The sequence below is a fragment of the Alosa alosa genome, chromosome 24 (genome assembly GCF_017589495.1).
Source record: "Alosa alosa isolate M-15738 ecotype Scorff River chromosome 24, AALO_Geno_1.1, whole genome shotgun sequence".
In the NCBI taxonomy this organism is placed as follows: Eukaryota; Metazoa; Chordata; class Actinopteri; order Clupeiformes; family Clupeidae; genus Alosa; species Alosa alosa.
Genome location: NC_063212.1, coordinates 19,813,763 through 19,833,762, shown reverse-complemented (window position 1 = coordinate 19,833,762; position 20,000 = coordinate 19,813,763). Strand labels below are relative to the sequence as shown.

Below are 20,000 nucleotides of genomic sequence, written 5' to 3'. Positions count from 1 at the left end.
CAGCCTTTAAAGTAGGCTCAATTTTTTTTTTTTCAGGGAAAGGTTTTTTTTATGTTTTAGCCTGTTACAGGAATTAGTGACTGGCATGTGGGGGCGTGGCATCACGACGGTTGCTTTCCATCGTGATGCCTGTCAACCATCACGATGGACGATGATATCGTCCATCGGCACAACCCTACTCTCTATCTCTCCTGCTGTGGTTATGCTATACTATTGGCATAGGAGCCTTCTCTCCTCCAGATATTTGCTGCTCTCCTCTAAGACAACTGAGCATATTATTGACACACACACACACACACACACACACACACACACACACACACACACACACACACACACACATACACACACACACACACACAAGCATACACACACACACACACACACACACAGACCAACACACACACACAAAAATTACATCAGTCTTACAGAACTGACTCTCATCTGATTGCATGCAGTGTGTGTGTGTGTGTGTGTGTGTGTGTTTGTGTGTGTGTGTGTGTGTGTGGGTGTGTGTGTGTGTTCATAAGGTCTTAATCAGCACACACAGACGTCCCATGACATGGCTGTATTGATCTGGGAATAACACACACAATTAATTGACCGCTTCCAGCGTGGGGTTCATTTTTGCTGTGCTATTTGTGTGTGTGTTTGTGGGTGTGGGTGTGTGGGTGGCTGTGTTGTCTCTGACACATAATGTTTCCCTATGGCTGCGCAGTAAACACAACTCATCAATGTAATGACCACCTATTGCATCATGATGAATAACACAGAGTTTTGCTTGGATGCTTCACTCTCAATCAAAAGCAATGACGTGTCTGATGTAGCCTATACAGCACTGCAATAAGAAACATGAAGATACTGTATGTTACACATTAGAAAGTGTGGTATATTATATATAGAAATGTAGATAAGATATTCACAACAGCGTTTTTCATGATTATAGTCTAGCATTATAAGTCAAAAGATGTGTTTGTTGTGGTATGTATGTAGAGTTAAATTAAGCGGTAACACTTTACTTGACAGGTGAGTTCATGGAAGACAGAACGATGACAACTTGTCAAAATAAATACATTCGATGTAGACTTCATAAGATATTCATGAAATATTTACAAAGGCTGGAGAGATTAAATTAATGGTATCCATGTTACACAAATATGGGTCAGCTGAATGTAGGCTAGTTTACCTCCCAGTGTTAAACTCAGGTTTTGTTGGGCTTTTATTTTGACAAGTTGTCGTCGTTCTGTCTTCCACATTCATGAAAAGTTTGGTATGAATGTTGAGTCATGTCTCATGAAACAGTCATGAATGCTTTATGTGCAATTTATGACAGCTGATATGAATGTGTTATGAACTCACCCTTCAAGTAAAGTGTTACCAATTAGGCCAATATACTCCTGAATGTAACAAGACAACAAAGTGCATCATCTCTTGTCAACCATTTTATTTGATTCCAGTTAAGCTCAGTTAAATTTAATTGAATTCAGTTCAGCTCAATTCCATTGAATCCGGCTCAGTCCAACTGGATTCAGTGTAGTGCGGATCAGAACCATTCGATTACATTCCGTTTGTCTCTGTGGTCAGGACGGTCGCCTACACAGTGGGGACCACATTCTGAAGATCGGGGACACGGACCTGTACGGCATGGGCAGCGAACAGGTGGCCCAGGTGCTGAGGCAGTGTGGCAACCGTGTCAAGCTGGTCATCACCCGGGGAACAGTGGACGACGCCTCCACCGCTGCTCCACCTCCAGTCCTGGCAACGGTCACCGAGCAACAGGTTGGGAGCTAGAATGTCGCATGTTCAATTTTAATACTATCCGATGTATTTAGCAGTATTACTTTTACAATATTACAGACATTCAATATTGTATATTGCGTCCAATATTACATCCAGTAGTGTACATTGAGATTTACTATTCAATATTACATCTAACATAAGACGCTACAAGTTACAAATCATATTATTAATCACATTTAATACAGTAATTTCCAGTGTATTAGCCACATTGTGTATAAACCGCAGGCCAGTGTGTTATGCAAATTAACAAAACAAAACCATGTATTACAGTAACCATACCCTTGTATTAAAGGGCCACCAGTAGAGTGTTTTTTCTCTACGAAGCTCCCCCTAGCGTCTGTACGTGTCGATACGTGTGCGAGCCCTCTCTCGGTCTGAAGCTCTTTTCCTTTTCTTTGCATCTTCCATCAAGGGTTTTTGCTGCTTCTTCGCGGGTCTGCCATTATACACACGTTTGCAACAATCGCTAGCCGGGTTTCGTTAGCCCGCCTCTGTGCTGGGGATGCAGGATGTAAACTGATCCTGCTTCTCGCGATGTCTGACTTTGTGAGACTTAAGGTCGCGGGTAGGATACACCAAACTTACAAGCGGGATATTCTTCCTATAGGCAGTAGGGGCAGGCGAGAGAGTCTTCATTCGCCCTGTAATAAGTAATTTAACCATATACCGACTTACGAAGATGATTAATTAACACGAAAACGTTGCCTGGTGTCACTTAACTGCAGTGCCCAATAACCCAATGAATCAGAATCAGGTCGTGCTTTAATCCTAAAGAAGAATAAAGAAAACAAATGCATTCCCATGTATAGCCCTCACCTGCTTATTAACCTCCTAGCTGAAGACATTTTGCAAAATCAGTGTACAATCTAGTCAGGAAATTATGGTATCACACATTCATTTAGGTGTCTTTGATGGCCTGTAAGCAGCTGCCATATTTTAGCAGAAAAAGTAAATGGAACATCTGGTGTTATCTGGTGTTGAGCATTTTAGAGTACGTTGAGATTTGCTCTTTGTTTTCTCAGCTTCTCTGATTGAGGGAATTGATAGTCTAAAAAAATCTTATAATGTAGGATGATGTAAGAGTATATCATCTTCACCGCCTGTCAGATCTAGTCAGCCTGGTGGTATTTTCAATTTTTACTTTTTGTAAATGTAAATGCATGTAGTATTAGGACATGTAAATAAATGTAGTATTAGGAAAGTCACCCATCTTGTATGTGTAGGATACGCACCATACTTTTGTTTGGTTCATAGCACACAGTTTAAAAGCTGTTATGTGTGTGGTTAATGACAAATGTTTGTGCTTAAAACAAGGGAATATCCCCTGTAGACTTACTATTATAGACTACTTGTCTCTCTAGTTCCATTTCTTTTTGTCATGGTAACTCGGAGCCCAATTGAGTTGTGGTATGGACTTAGCTGGCTCCCATGGTTTGGCATCATGCGGCAAATAATTATGGCCGACCAAAGCTGAGCCAAAGTCAATCGCTAGTACCCTCTGAATAATATTCTCACAGGAATCTCTTTAGTACGACTTTCTCAGGACCAAAGTCTGTGATATCAGGAAGAAACACTTTAGAGTTCATGGGAGTGGGGTTGCTTTTCCTATTGCTATTTTTGGCTAGTTTGTGTCTAACTCCCAAACTATCTGTGGAATGATTGGGGTTTGGAGTTTGGATGAAACCCTCTCACTTCATCTCTCACAGTCTTGCGTTTTGTGTGTGTGTGTGTGTGTGTGTGTGTGTGTGTGTGTGTGTGCGTGCGTGTGCATGCGCGTGTGTGTGTGTGTGTGCGTGTGTGTGTTTCCTTCGTTCATCAGGGCTATGAGGAGGAGGAGGCAGCGAAGGACGCATTTGATGTGAGCCTGACAAAGAACGCCCAGGGCCTGGGGATTACCATCGCTGGATACGTGGGGGACAAGAACTCAGGTGAGCACACACACACTCGGGACCTGTCCCCCGAACTCCACACACACACTTAATTATTTACCATGCCCTTGTGCTTAACCGAAGGATAAACACTTTGATATGTAAATTGACTTTCGTAGCAGTGCCTTTGTTATAATAAGAAGGCAACAGTATGGACCCTGTCCTCTGCTGTTAAGAATAGGGGATGTTATTTGTCTCTCAGGTTATTGTCTATGAACCAAATGCTCTACTTATAACAATATAATATATTAATATATTAATATATAATAATATACACAGCAGACAGACAGACAGACGTGAGACAAGAGAGAGAGAGAGAGAGAGAGAGAGAGAGATGGAGTATGAAGCCAGTTGAACTTGAGAGAAAAGTTGGACTGAAGTATCCAGTGTGTCCTCCTTCTGTGCCCCAGGGGATTGTGGGATTGTGGGGGTGTACGGTGCAGATCCCTTCTGTTCTCCCTCGCCTAGTTTTCATTTCTCTGCCTTGATCCCCTCCCAGTGCTGTGCGTTTAACCTCTGATGCGTGTAATATCCTGTTGCAGAGCCCTCTGGTATTTTTGTCAAGAGCATCACGAAAGACAGCGCAGTGGAGCAAGATGGCCGAATTCATGTCGGAGACCAGATCATCGCGGTGAGTGGTCTTGAAAACAGTTGAGATGTTTAAGCTCAATTGAGTTGATTAGCTGCGGTGTGCGTATGTTTGTGTGTGTGTGTGTGTGTGTGTGTGTGTGTGTGCGCGTGTGTGTGTGTCCGTGTGTGTGTGTGTGTGGGTGTGTGTGTGTGTGTGTGTCTGAGTGGGATGCACATGTGACCTGCAATTGCATTTAGATATGCTAACTTGGTGACTTTACATGGGCTCATTTAGCCTAATACCAGCATATCTGTGAAAATATGTGCAATGCGTGTTGATATTTCGTGTGGGTGTATGTATGCAGTAGTGTAGTGTGTTTGTGTGAATGATTTGTATGTTCTCTGACTTTGCACTAATTGTTTTGTGTTTTGTTTTTTTGCAAATATCTGGTGATTAGAATGCTGGTTTATGTGCGTTAATTGGCCAATGCTATATGGAAATGCTCTCATGCTGTGCCTTTGCTGTTGTCTTTCCATGTGCTTCCCTGCATGGTTGTTTGTGCACACGTATGCATATTAGCACCTATGTAGTTATGTATGAGCAGTGTGTGCAGTTGTGTCTGCACACTAGCAGGGCTACACTGGGCAGATGTGTGTGTGTGTGTGTGTGTGAGAGTACCTGGTTTCAAGGTCAGTGTCAGTGTGTTTATTTATTTGTGCAAATGTGTAGGAGTGAGTGTGAATGAGCTCATGGTTGCATCAGCTATTCCCACAAACAAGTTTGGACACCTGGCGCTGGCGTGTGTGTGTGTGTGTGTGTGTGTGTGTGTGTGAGAGAGAGAGGGGTAGATAAAGTGTTAGTTTTAGATCTACCAGTGTGTGTCTGTGTGCATTCATATCTTTGCATATGCAATAGCATAATTAAGTGACAGACAGACAGTCAGAAAGACTGAGAGAGAAAATGAACACTATTAGTTTAGGGTAAGTGCACTATTTTAGAGAGAGAAAAGAGCACTATTAGTTTAGTATTTAAAGTGCACTATTTTAGAGAGAGAAAAGAGCACTATTAGTTTAGTATAAGTGCACTATTTTAGAGGAAGAAAAGAGCACTATTAGTTTAGTATAAGTGCACTATTTTAGAGGGAGAAAAGAGCACTATTAGTTAAGTATAAGTGCACTATTTTAGAGAGAGAAAAGAGCACTATTAGTTTAGTATAAGTGCACTATTTTAGTCTCGGTTGCATTGCTTCACTCAGCTTCACCAGCTCTTCCCTGTATTCTAGTGAATTAACAGGTCCACAGTGGTACGGTACATTTGTGTATTTTTAAACTGAACTCAGACTCAGGTCTCTGCACTCAAGCACGCCCTCTCTCCTGCCCGTCCTCCTGCTAAACGGATGAGCTGACTTGCTCTGGCTCTCTTGACTCTCTGACTCGCTGCTGCCCCCTGCAGGCGGACAGCATGAACATCCAAAGCTTCTCCAACCAGCAGGCCATGGAGATGTTGCCGAGTCAGTGAGTGAGTAGTCAGAAGGCAGAAACCTCACTAACCATCTACCCCCTCTCTCTCTCTCTCTCTCTCTCTCTCTCTCTCTCTCTCTCTCTCTCTTCTTTCCTTTTCTACCCCTCCTATACACACACACACACACACACACACAGGTGGACGGTGTGAACATCCAGGGTTCCACCAACCAGCAGGCCGTGGAGGTGCTTCGGCACACGGGCCAGACGGTCCACCTCAAGCTTGTCCGCCGCGGCTTCCAGCCTGACGAGTTTCCCCCCGTCGCCACGCCAACGCCCCCCATACCCACCGCTCTGCCTGTTGCCGTGGAGCCCAAGCCACTACCGCCCCCGCCGCCACCCAGAGACATCCCCATGGAGAGGGAGCGGGAGAGGGAGCGACCGGTCACTCTCGCCGAGGCTAAACCAGCCAAAGCCACTGGTGGGTTCTGAACTAATGAGTCATGTAATGCTAGACTGAAAATAGCACAGCAAAGCGGTCAATGATTCAAACATATTATGTGATATATTAATGTTCAATGTTCAAGTCTATTGGCAGACTAGAGTAAGTGAGCTATTGTTTCAGCAACTGTTTCAGCAATTTATAAGAATCATTCACTGGTGGAGTGAAAGTAGCAAATCAAAACGGTCAATGATGACAAACAGACTTTAACTTTAATATGTAAGGAGATCAATAATTAGATTTTTGGTTTTGCTTACATTCAACTATTAGATAATGTTATGGTTTAGATGAGAGCAGTTTGCCATACCCACCTCCACTTCCACACACACACACACACACACACACACCACACACACACACACGCACACACGCACACGCACGCACGCACACAGACACACACATGCACAAATAGTACACACCACACACACACACACACACACATACACACACACACACACACACAAATACTACACCACACACACACACTCATGTGGCTTGTTAAACTGTGGGCCGTGCCACTCCCAGCACATCTGGCCCGATAGGAGTCAGGCTGCTACGGTGCCTCACTGGGTTAACCATGAGAATTTGGCTCAGAATTATTTGGTTGGTTGTGTGTGTGTGTGTGTGTGTGTGTGTGTGTTAGGCTGAGGGTAGCTCTGTGCCTACTCTTCAGGCTTGGGTGGTTGCGCATGGTTGGTTGGTTGGCTGTGTGTGTGTGTGTGTGTGTGTGCGTGCGTGTGTGTGTGTGTGTCGGTCAGTGCATATACTATTTGTATTCAGTGGAACCTCTCAAACACCTGCATCCATCCAATCTCACTCTTTATCCTTAGTCCATGTTGGTTTATGGTGTGTTTGTTTTTATGTGATTGTGTGTGTGTGTGTTTGTATGTGTGTGTGTGTGTGTGTGTGTCTATGTGTGTTTGTGTGTGTATGAACCTTCAAAGCAACTCCCACTCCTCCCCCCATCAGAGTTTGACCACAATTACAGGCCCTGTTTGTGTGAAGCCCTCCTCTCCACCCTGCATAGGGAATTCAGCTCCGAGCATCTCTGTAATTGGCCAGCCCTCTAAACGAGACCAGCCCAATCATAGTAAACTCATCTCAGAGGCAGAGGGAGGCTAGAACGCCTAGACTAGGCTTACATGTTTTTACAGTGCGACAAGAAGCTGATTCAACATTCAAACCTTCAAACCTTCATTCACATGGCTGTGTGTGAGTGTGTGAGTGTGCAAGTGAGTGAGTGAGTGGGTGGGTGAGTGGGTGAGTGAGTGACAGACAGTGTTGTTGGATGAATGTGTGTGTATGTGTTTATGTGTGTGTGAGTGATTGAGTGTGTGTGAGTGTGTGTCCGAGCAATCACACTGCAGTGTTGGATACATGGTTGTGCTTACACACATCTGTTGCATTTCTTCACCAGAAGAGAAGGTGTGCTCTGCCCTGGCTTCAGACTTCTCCAGCCAAGCGGTCACCGAGGCCATCGACGCCATTGACGCCGAGGTTAAGGAGGGTGAGTGGTCAATTCCTCTCTCAAGTCTGCGCCAGCGAGATAAGGCCCTTTTTTTCTGCTGACCGCTTTGCAGCCCCTGTAAACCATGCTGTTTGAAAGACACCCCAATTGTGGTTGTCTCAAATTAGGATGAGCTTACAGTTCTAGTTACAGCGGACTTTGGCCCAAAACAAGCTAAACATGGCTGCAAAATACTAGAACCAGAACTGCAGATAGATAAGCATAAAGTGACTGTGAACGTACTTGTAAGCAAAATCAGATCTAAACTATGAATGTGCTTGAGCAGGAAAAGTGCTGAATAGAATGTGCTGAATGTTGTTGTTGAGATAAGTGAAGGATGGCATGCCTGGATGTCTTTCTCTAGAGTATTAACTTTGAAGTTTTTTTCTGTTTTTCTAAATAATACATTCTGTAGGATCATTTTACATTTGACACCATATGTCCAGGTTTATATTTTATTAAAGCCTGAAGATTCCTCAAAATACGCAGTTGGTGAATATTTAATTGCTTTTATTTGTTATTATTGTTATTATTATTATTATTATTATTTTACAAAACATCTCTCATTCATGCCTTTGGGCATATGAGGCCAGACTGCTCTCTTTCCAATTCTCTCTGTCTTCAGCTGTAGTTCCAGCATCACTCCAGAATTCTAGCCTACATTATTACTATTTTTCAAAAGTTTTTGTCCAGATTGTCCTTGGTCGACCTGTCTTAACAAGTGCTCTATGGCATTGTTTTGTTAGAACAGTGTTTTTCAAACTTTTTTTCAGACCAAGGACCACCTAACCAACAAAAACAAAATCACTTTACATTATTGCAAACACCTCATCTATATTATTTTTTACGACGTTTACTCGCAGGCCACTTGGGATAGCTGGCGGACCACCAGTGGTCCCTGACCACACTTTGAGAAACACTGTGTTAGGAGAATGAAGCCATACAGCTCCTTTGTTAGGAGGTTTACACCTTACTCTGAGTTAACTTACCCAGGTTTGTCACTAAACCACGTACTTGGAATACCCCCCAAGTTCTTGTCCAGGTTGTCCTTGGTCGACCTGTCTGTCACTTCTCCTCAGGGTTGCCATGCTGTTATATTATGCAATGCTGTTACCCAGTAACAATCTGCAACCTCATCCTTCAGTTTTGGGTCTACTCCATCTTTGATGCGGATAACTAGCACCTTTCCAAAGATCTTGCTAGAGGCTAATAATGAAGTCATGCATCTTGATCTGTCTCAGTCTGTCAGGTCAGCCTGTTTGGGTAGTTTAGTGACTCCCCCTCATGTCCAACTGTCTGCTATGATTTCTGTATCCCGTATGACAGACTTTGTTGGTTGTGGGCTGGTCTGCCTTCGATATCTCTCTCCTGATCTCCATTTTGGGCGGGCGATTTTTCCATCTTGCATTCCTGTCATTGCTTTTTCTCGCATCTTTCCAGCGCTGAAGTAATCAGTTCTTATCTCTTTCGATGACAGACCCATTTTCTAGATATGTTATTTCAGCTGGACTCTCTGGTGCTTGGTCCTGTTGCAGATGCCCTGTGATTGCACACTTTCCACCCTGATCCTTTCTACTCTCCTCCTCCTCTGTGATTAGTGTACCAGCTTTACATCATATGATTCACTTTTGTAAAACAACACCAAAAAAAATGCTTGTTTATTTTTTTTGTTGTTTTAATTTTTTAATTCATTTGTGATTATTGGTTATTTTTGAATGACATTTTGCTGTCACTTTTTTTGCGTGTAATATGTCCTATTTGTTTGTATTTAAGGAATAAAGCTAACCGCTGTGGAGGAAGAGGAGTTGATGAAGAGGTGGCAGAACGCTCTCGGGCCCAGCAATGAAGTGGTAGTAAGTACACAGGGGGGTAGTAAGTACACTGGGCTGCACTTTTCACAATCAGCTTCTGTCTGGATGTGTTGAGGAGCTGCTTGACTATGAAGTTTCTAGAAATGCCTAATTCTGAGAAACTTCTACAAACAAAGCAAGTTTCAAAACTTTCTTTTGGACATTGAGAGAGAGGTGGGATGGAGGAGTATAAGGCCAGTGGAACTTGAGAAAAGAGTTGGACTGAAGTATCCATTGTGTCCTCCTCCTGTGGACCCAGGGGATTGTGGGAATGTGGTGGTGTACTGTACGCCGGTGCAGATCCCCTCTGTTCTCCCTCGCCTAGTTTTCATTTCTCTGCCTTGATCCCCTCCCAGTGCTGTGCGTTTAACAGAAGAGACCAGAAATACATATTCATATTTCTTTAGAAATCTAGTTAAGCTTGTATGTGTATGTGTGTGTGTGTGTGTGTGTGTGTGTGTGTGTGTGTGTGTGTGACAGGTGGCCCAGGTTGAGAAGTTCAGTGAGAGCAGTGGTCTGGGCATCAGTCTGGAGGCCAGTGGGGGTCACCACTACATCCGCTCCGTGCTGCCAGAGGGGCCGGTGGGACGCTGTGGGAAACTCTACAGCGGAGACGAGCTGCTCGAGGTCAGTCAGACATGTCAAAACACACACACACACACACACACACACACACACACACACACACACACACACACACACACGTACACACATACACACACACACATACACACATACACACACACACACATACACACACTCAATTCTTTACATTCACTCGGTAAATACTCCTACTGAAAAGCCTGCTCCAAACCAGTTTGATTGAAGCAAACCATTAAATCACACAGGCTTTGATTGTGTTTAAAGCACATTAGTGGAAATAGCTTTGCCAAACCAAAGTCACATACAGAAAGGCATTTCATTGAAATTGAATTACAGCTGCATAATGGTGTGAAAATGAAGATGAAATTAAATTAAATCGAGGCTGATATTAAATGACAGGCTGTAAAATAGAAACCCGGCTCAAAATCCCACCGGGGGGACCTCGTCCAATTGTGGTTCCTTTGGCCACTGCTGCCTTTCCCCCACAAATCCCCCACAAACCCACAAAGCGCACACAGACAACAAAACACACATCCATTTCCACCGCCAAAAAAAGCCTGGGGTTGTATTCATCAGGGGGACGCTCCATTGTCCCATTGTTTCTGCCAGTGTGAGGACCGTGTCCTCTTGTGAGGGGCTGCCAGTGATTGATGCTTGTTGCAGGTCAATGGGATCCCTCTTATCGGCGAGACCCACAAGGAGGTAGTGAGCATCCTCAAGGAGCTGCCCGTCTTTGTGTACATGGCCTGTTGCCGGCCCGCCCCCTTGCTGCTGCTGCAGACGGACAGGGACGCCGGCCAATTGGGGCTGGAGGAGGTCACCACGGAGGCGGGTGCAAAGGTAGGCAACAAACATGGAGAGAGAGAGAGAGAGAGAGAGAGAGAGAGAGAGAGAGAGAGAGAGAGGAGAGAGAGGGGGGGTGGAGTATGAGGCCAGTTGAACTTGAGAGAAAAGTTGGACTGGTGTACGGTGAAGATCCCCTCTGTTCTCCCTCACCTAGAGAGAGAATTCAAATACCTTTTTGGAAAAATGACCATGCCAGTTATACCCTTGCCAAAGTCAAAGTCTGCTTTATTGTCAATTTCTTCACATGTCAAGACATACAAAGAGATCAAAATTACGTTTCCCACTATCCCACGGTGGAGACAAGACATATTTTACGAATTAGGTCCACAGACAAACATAACATTCAAGTAAACAATATAAAAAGTAAAAATAAGAAGGCACATACAATGAAGAAATAAGAGCAGCAAAATTTGGGTTGAAATTGTGCAATTGTGCATACAATGTGTGATCATGTCAAGAGTGATACAAATATAAATTAGTTTATTGATACCATGGTCTTCATCCTAGCTGTACAATTGAGCTTAGGTCAGAGAATTAAATTAGCCTATGAGAATGAAATAGGCTCAATTGTGGTCATCCACAATAAATTACTGTTTAGTTTTTTACTCTTTATTTTTGAAAATAATTAACACGTTCATTTTGACAGCATTAGACAGATGCCTTGCTGTAGTAACATTTATTAAATATACGAATCAGTGAGGTGGCTTAACCAAATTACCCAAATTAATGTACCATAACATTTTAATTGGTTTAATTGTTTTTTTTGTCATCTTTGATATATTTCCAAACCCTTTTTTTATTGGACTCTGCTAAGATCGGCACTGAATATTATAATTCAGACGAGAAACCACATTTCTATGAATATAATCATGGATATCTTTTGTGTAATGCATGGTGCTCTCCTGGTCTCCTACTGATACGGTTTACTAGGTGACAGATTTCAACTGTCTTCCCTCAAACACGCACACACAGACACAGACACACACACACACACACACACACACACACACACACACACACACACACACACACACACACACACACACACACACACAGAGCTAAGAGATTTTGCCGTGATGAGGGGGGATTATTCGGGGGGGGATGAGAGGGGAGGTATGACAGTTCATTAATGCTGAAACAACCTCTACTCCCCTCAGCTCAGCTCAGCTCAGCTCAGTTGAAGACCTCGAGTGATAGCTCAGCAAAGTGGAGCGTGAGCAGAGCAACAGCCACACTCTGTCAGCTCACCTTTGCGCGTGTGTGCGTGGGTGTGTGTGAGAGAGAGAGAGTGTGTGTGTGTGTGTGTGTGTGTGTGTGTGTGTGTGTGTGTGTGTGTGTGTGTGTGTGCTTGCGCGTGCGGGCCGGCGGGCGGACATTCGCCGCCTCATTTGCTTGGACGTGCATGATTGGAGGAGACCTGGGAGCTGTGCGTTTTTATGATGAAGTGGAGAATTAGCACATGTTATACGTCACTCAGGCCAGGGTGGTTTTGCATCATCTTTTGTGGAGAACTGCACAGAGAAGCACACACAGCTTAGAGAAGCACACAGCATAGAGAAGCACACAGCTTTTTGTTCATTATTGCATTTGCATGCATCCATTTAGCATGATTTATCATTTGTAGCATTTGTATCCAAAGCATGTTATAGTTAAAGTTATACTTTATTTGTTATTATCGATTTAGCAGTTGTTATTATCCAAAACATGTTCCAATGTAGTATATGTTAAGTAAAGTACTAAAGTACGTCTTTGTGTATACTGGAGTGCATCTTCCCAGTCTTTGTGTATATTTTAGAATACTTAGTCAGTCTTTGTGTATATTTTAGAATACACTTAGTCTTTGTGTACACTTTAATATACATACCCACTCTTTGTGTATACTTTAGTATACACTACCAGCCAATGGATATAATTTAGTATACGTTACAAACCACTGTATATAATTTAGTATACTCAGCCGGTATTTGTGCTTCGTAGTTCATAACCACAGGGTTGTTAGTGGAAGCTAAACTTTCCCTGTCAAACTGAACTGCAAGAGCTGGGCTCTTAATAGCACTTAATCTGCAGAAGCACCACTGTCATTAATACTGTTATTATGGGATTGTTCTGGATACTTACGTAGGTGTGCGCTGAGCTGGAGGACTTCCTGTCTCCCGGCGAATCGGGGAAGGGCGTGGGTATCGGCGTGGGCGTCGTTGCGCGGGATGCCAGCATGGCGGAGGAGCCTCTGGCGTCTCCCCTGGCCATGTGGGAGACGGACGTGCAGGACATCGAGCTGGAGAAAGGGGAGATGGGACTGGGCTTCAGCATCCTGGACTACCAGGTAGGGGGGACTCAACGCATGGTGAGGCTGCAGAGGCGTGTGCCGATGGGGTGGTGTGTACTGTGTGTGTGTACTGTGTGTGTGTACTGTGTGTGTGTGTACTGTGTGTATGGTGTGTGTGTGTACTGTGTGTGTGTACTGTGTGTGTGTACTGTGTGTGTACTGTGTGTGTTTGTACTGTGTGTGTGTGCTATGTGTGTACTGTGTGTGTTTGTACTGTGTGTGTGTACTGTGTGTGTGTTTGTGTCAGTGTCAGTGTGTGTGTGTGTGTGTGTGTGTGTGTGTGTGTGTGTGTGTGTGTTGTGCTGCCCTGTGCTGTGTGGTGTGGTTTGGTTGCTACAGGCGCTGGCCAAGCTGAATAATTGTGCAAAGGTCAGGGAATCTGCCCTGTGCCTCGTTTAGGATAGGAGAGAAGTCTTACCAAAGCAAGTTTATGAAGCGCATGTCATTCGACTCATAAAGACTAAGCTGGTTGCACGCATAGGGGGCTATTATCTTACCACATTAATGCTGTAGCTGCATGCTGAGGTACTGTATGTAGTTTCAAGTAGATTTTTCTTTTTGTTTTAATTTTTGCCTCTGTTTCAATCAGAAGGGTTGTCACTGATACAGTATATCATTAGCAGTGCTGTAATGTAATGTTATAAATTGCCCCATGGGTGGCATGAATGGTGTGGATTACCTGATTTACATGAGTTGAATGACTTTTTCCATCTTGGTGGGGATCCATAAGACCTCACTACTAGCATCAGTGTCCCATACCATAAACATTTCCTAAACCCATCCCTCTTCCTCACTCATTGCCATCTCTTCACAGTCCTGTCAAATAAAGGCTATAAAATATAGCAAAAATGTTATGCATATTGTTTTTAGCATTAGCATTTTATTAGCCTGTCTGAAAGTGCAGCATTTGAAGTGATGTTTAGATTTTTTGGATGCTGGTTAAAAAAGGGTTAGGGTCTATGCATGTTTTCCATGACGTGTGACGTTGCTGTTATACTGTGAGCATGTTGTTTCTCATTATGTTTGGGTGTGAGTAGAGTGTGTGGAAACTATTGCCTTGTCATAGTCATGATTACATAAATTATGACTATGACATTGCAATACTTTATCTTGGGATTGATTTTATATATTAATCATAATGTGGTTCAGTTTCTACGTTAGAGAATCATCCTGATCCTCCTCAATAGTACATTTTTGCATAGTTAGTCATTCATATTGTCATACAATATTTGCATATTAATGCATTAGCCCCCTGACACTACACCACGGCAAGCGAGTGTCATGTGTCACATGACTCTGCACCTGTAACAGGATCCGGTGGACCCGGCGAAGACGGTGATCGTCATTCGCTCACTGGTCCCCGACGGCGTGGCAGAGCTTGACGGCCGCCTGCTTCCTGGAGACCGTCTCATGTTTGTCAACAAAACTAACCTGGAGGACGCAAGTCTGGAGGATGCTGTGCAGGCCCTCAAAGGAGCCCCCATGGGCAAGGTTCACATCGGGGTGTCCAAACCTCTGCCTGTAAGAAATCACTATTTTTCTCCGTACCGCTGCAGTGGATGGAGTTGCTATTGTGTGTGTTTTAATGGTAGACCTCTGTGGCGGAGCGTGTTTGTGTGTGTGTGTGTGTGTGCGCGTGTGTGTGTTTTTGTGCGTGGTATCTTAGCAGATCAGTGCCCCAGTAACTGGATTCCTTTACAGGCAGTTTAAATTTTTAATGCTGAGGGCTGTCACACTTGCAACCCTTGCACGTTTGGTGCTTTGAGGCCGTTCAAGCTGTTTGTTCTATATTGCACCGTATTGCTAAATGCCTATGCTGCAGAGGCATTTTTTCAGCACAAAGGATTACAGACTATTTGAGGCATTTGCTGTGCTTTATTGAAAGACATCCATATCTAAGGAGTCCATCCGTGTGGGGCATTGCACTTTTGGTGAAAACCGCTGGCTGTTCTCCAGATAAAGACATAGAGTGTGCTCTGTCTTGTCTTGTGGGCAAGTCGGATGTTACCAGAAGTGTTATGTGGTGGGATGTCAAGTGCGGTGTGTGGGAATCGTTTGGATTACAAGTTTCCGAAGGTCCCGGGAGGATATTCCTCTCTGGTGTGGTTGTTTGAGAAAGGCCTGCCGTCCTGTGTTGCTTCACCTCTCTAAATTGAATGCAACTTGGGTAATCCTGTCAGATTTCTTTAAATAACTGCCCTGGCAGGGCTGTGTGTGTGTTTGAGCGTGTGTGTGTGTGTGTGTGTGTGTGTGTGTGTGTGTGTGTCTGTGTGTGTGTGTGTGTGTGTCTGCCTGCAGCTAGAGAGTAGGAGCTGACGCTTGTGTCTAACTCGCTAGAATTTCTCCACACTGATTTACTCAAAACAAGAAAATCAATTCACTTTGCAGCGCTTAAAATCTCCCTCCTTTCCCCTCCCAGTCACAACCAATCAAGCTAGCATGCCTTGCACTCTTAACATGCTAACACTGTGGCGATTTCAGATGAAGGGGGCAATGGGGACAATCAAATATGGGGTCACCAGAGAGAAACGCCAAGACGGCAAAGGCCCATTGACACAGTAGCGGACACACAACCAACAAACCCCAACAAACTCCAGCAACAAAGTCAACAAAGACAAAGTCAACAAAGACAAAGTCAACAAAGACAACAGACAGCTAATAGCTGTCATGATTTAGCAATATACAGTTTATTAGTGTGTAATAATGCAAATGACAGTTGGTCTTACTTAATTTCAAACCCCAACGGTCACCTTTAGAACACTGGACCGGGTGTGGAGTTTGCTGGAGATGGTTGGTCCAGTGTGAAAGGGGCTTAAAGGTGTTTGCACACTACCCAAGACAAATGCTGACCAACTCCAACCAACACCAACAGTTGCATCATTGTGCAGCGTCAGTCTGTTTGTTGGTGTTTTTGTCAGATAGAATTTTGTCAAGCTTGACATGTCCTGTCAGGTAACAAAAATCGGCCTTGGCAGGTAAACGTCATTGTGTTGGCAGTTGGATTTCTGAACATTCTAAAGACAGACTGCAACCAACTTCATTCAACTTTATAATGTTGGGCTTAGTTGGGAATAGACCTCTGAAGTTCAGCTACAAAAAGAACCCAAAGCTGCCATCTTTGCCCATATAAGCTGCCATTTTCTTAAATGGACAAAGATGGTACCCGAATCTCCTTATATGGGCAAAGATGGCAGCTTTGGGGTCCTTTCTGTAGGCGAACATCAGAGGTCTATAAGTATAAGTATATATACTTTTTTGATCCCGTGAGGGAAATTTGGTCTCTGCATTTAACCCAATCGGTGAATTAGTGAAACACAAACAGCACACAGTGAGGTGAAGCACACACTAATCCCGACGCAGTGAGCTGCCTGCTACAACGGCGGCGCTTGGGGAGCAGTGAGGGGTTAGGTGCCTTGCTCAAGGGCACTTCAGCCGCGGCCCACTGGTCGGGGCTCGAACCGGCAACCCTCTGGTTACAAGTCCAGAGTGCTAACCAGTGGGCCACGGCTGCCCACAATATAATTGTCTGGGGCAGTGTGCAAGCACCTTTGAGTCTCCCTTATGGGTCTGACGTCAGGGTGGAGGTCAGTCGATGTTGTGGACTCTGTGTGGTCTCACTGCCGTGTCTCCGCAGACGGAGGATGAGGTCGGAGGGCCTTCGTCCCGAGACCTGTCTCTCGTCTTCACCAGTCTGGTGTTGAGAGGAAAGGACGAGCTGGCGGAGCCCACCGACGGCCTTCTATTCCGGGCCGAGCCGGCTTTGGTCAGTCCCCAACTGCAGTTTAGATATGAACCAGAGACTACATGAGAAAGCCGCAGTAGCAAACGCAATGGAGTCAAAATAAAAAGAGTCTAGTCGACAGGTTCACTGTCTTTTCATAGTTCGTCCACAGTGTAGCATGTTTGCTTGTGCAAGGCCTTTGACACATCAGCTACCATATGATACTGTAGCTCATGTCATTTTTGTTCAAGACAAACAAAGATCGTGCAGTGTAGACTGGGCAAGTCTTAAACGAAAAGAGCTATAATCTGATTGGGTGTGTTAGACATAAAAAAAAATGTAATGAACTGAGCATTAAACAAATGATATTGGATTTAGAATATAATAGCGTCACATTAAGCTTCTCACCAGAGATGTCACATCAAGCAGTTTCATTACAGTCCTGTGCTAGTTGGCATTTCTCAGATTGCATTTCAAGCGTAACTGTCCTCCATCCTATTATCCTTGACACAGATTGATGCCAATGAGTCTGATCTGACGGACGAGAAGCTTTTTGAGCGACACTTCCCTGATGAGGAGGACGATGCATTCCAGGCGTCTATGATCGCTCTCCATGGAAGCACCTGCAGCACTGACCTGGATTATTCATTAACCATGCCAGCGCCTACACCCCAGGTAAACTCACACCTGGACTTTTATTAACCATGCTAGATTCTACACCCCAGGTAAACTCTTTAACAAACAGACTTTGTCTCTCAACTGCCAAAAACAGATGTCTCCATTTTGAGACAATAAAGGCTAACCTATCTATCTGTCTGTCTATCAATCTATTTGTCTGTCTGTCTGTCTGTCTGTCTTGTCTGTCTGTCTGTCTGAACTCGCTGAGTCACTGATTCCTCATGTCCATTGCTGTAAAAGTAAACGGACAACTTTGCTCGTTTTATGCTTCTTTCACTTAACACTGTTCAAATGTAATGTGATGCTCATTCTGTTGTTTTCATACTACTGTTAGTGTGGTAGTGTGTTGCTTATTCAGTAATTAGGAAAGACTTGTTGAGTACATTCAGTTTGAAATATTGCTGACTGTTACTTAATGATTAATGATCTTACTTGTTTCAGTGTGATTGTGCAGAGTTCAGTGTTTCTAGTCATCAGTGTCAAAACACTAAACTCTGTCACTAGATATCCTCTCCAAAATTCTTACATTCCTCCCCATACACAGTCCCCAGTAGCATCCATAACCCCTCTTCTCACACACACACACACACACACACAGGAGAGGAAATTGCAGTTCTCAGGAGAATCCCCCTCAATAGCTCTCTTTACTGTAATTTCTGATGTGGGACCCTATGGTTTTGTCATTCAAGCCATCTCTATTTCTCACTCTCTCTCTTTCTCTCTTTCTCTCTCTCTCTCTCTCTCTCTCTCTCTCTTGGATGCTAGAGGAATCTTTGTAGAGCTTCATAGGGCTGTAGTCACAGCTCTACTGAATCATATCAGTGGAGATAAAAACTGCAGACTATATATTTCTGAAGTGCCTGTGCTCTCAGAGAAATGGGCTGCCTTCTATTATCACTCCCCCCCAATGCCTGTGATCACTTGGGTCCTTACCAAATGGAAGACAAATAGAGTGAGAAATGAATGATGGATATTAATTTCTCTTTGTGGCCAACCTGAAGCTTAAACAGTGGATTTAGCAATGTGGTTTGTTTTGCTTAGCGCAATGGGCGTCTGGAGGCTTTCCCTGACTACCCCCCCTTCCTGGCAGCGCCCGGCGCGGCGGCGGCGGTCGACCTTGACCCCCAGGCGTTCGCCCCCGATGAGGGCCCTCTCCTCTTCTCCCAACCCCGGGTCGGGGGTAGGGTTCTGGGGCAGGGACAGGGGTTGTCTGGGCCGCCGCTGCCGCCGACGGGGCTGTTTGGCGAGCTCCAGCAAAACCAAATGGAGTCGTTGACGGCCGCGTCATCCGCGGTTGGATTTTCGGGAGCGGGCAGCGCTAAAGCGGAGTCTGACACGCTAGCGCACATGCAGATGGACTTGAGCTTGTGCGATCTGGGCTCTGGATTGGTCCAAAGCTTGTATCTCGCTGACAGTAATGAGTTTGGAAAGGTAAAGCGTGATGTGATTGTGAACGTTAAAATCAGCCTCTGTCCCTTTTTCCTTTCCTCACATTCTTCAGGCAACGACCCCATGCTGTGATGTGAATAAGAGAGTGCTTTATAATGCATGCATGATCTGTTTCACCTACTGCATGCATGATGGAAAGGACCAAAACCTAGAAAAAAAACAGCAATCATGTTTGATAACTGTGTGTGTGTGTGTGTGTGTGTGTGTGTGTGTGTTTGTGTGTGTATGTATGTGTGTATGTCCCCCCTATGCCGATCATTCAGAACCAAAGTAGTTTTGCCTGATTGTAGTTGCCCCATAGCTCCACTTTCTCCTCCTCCTCTCAAGCTAACCTAGAGCGGCTCTAGAGATGCTTGTAAGAAGGCTGTTGAAAGTCAAGTGCCTCTCCTCCATAAACTCCATCTGTTTCAGGACGTCGGAGCCCTTATAGAGAAGGTGGAGTCTTTACCAGTCACCATTGGGAGCAACTTTGAGAGGACAATCACTGTTGTCAAGGGCAACTCCAGTCTCGGTACGCAGTCTTCACTGTTATGTATGTGCACTTAAATGTGCAGAGGGAAGTGATTCTGAATACTCAGAAAATGGTTCACTCAATGATGCTACACTCAAGTAGTTGCTATCTTTTAGATTTCTGTTTAATGTCATTTTCATTGTTTTATTCTATACATACAAGCTACATTTTCTGTATTTAGGCCTGTGTATTCTCTTTTGTGATCAATATTTCATAAGAAGCTCAAGCACACAGTACTAAGTAGGCCA

General features: G+C 44.3%; 1 protein-coding gene across 1 annotated transcript in view; it reads left to right on the top strand.

Moving 5' to 3' along the window:
- The window catches only part of LOC125289206 (multiple PDZ domain protein-like), an 89,117-nt gene that overhangs the window by 21,672 nt on the left and 47,445 nt on the right, over positions 1–20,000 (top strand). Inside the window, exons 8-21 of the mRNA XM_048235914.1 lie at positions 1,585–1,779; positions 3,620–3,728; positions 4,271–4,359; positions 5,958–6,240; positions 7,679–7,768; positions 9,542–9,621; positions 10,099–10,245; positions 10,885–11,061; positions 13,190–13,390; positions 14,705–14,914; positions 17,028–17,156; positions 17,628–17,789; positions 18,834–19,223; positions 19,653–19,752. Coding sequence (XP_048091871.1) covers positions 1,585–1,779; positions 3,620–3,728; positions 4,271–4,359; positions 5,958–6,240; positions 7,679–7,768; positions 9,542–9,621; positions 10,099–10,245; positions 10,885–11,061; positions 13,190–13,390; positions 14,705–14,914; positions 17,028–17,156; positions 17,628–17,789; positions 18,834–19,223; positions 19,653–19,752 — 2,362 coding nt within the window. The remainder of the gene's footprint in view (positions 1–1,584; positions 1,780–3,619; positions 3,729–4,270; positions 4,360–5,957; positions 6,241–7,678; positions 7,769–9,541; positions 9,622–10,098; positions 10,246–10,884; positions 11,062–13,189; positions 13,391–14,704; positions 14,915–17,027; positions 17,157–17,627; positions 17,790–18,833; positions 19,224–19,652; positions 19,753–20,000) is intronic.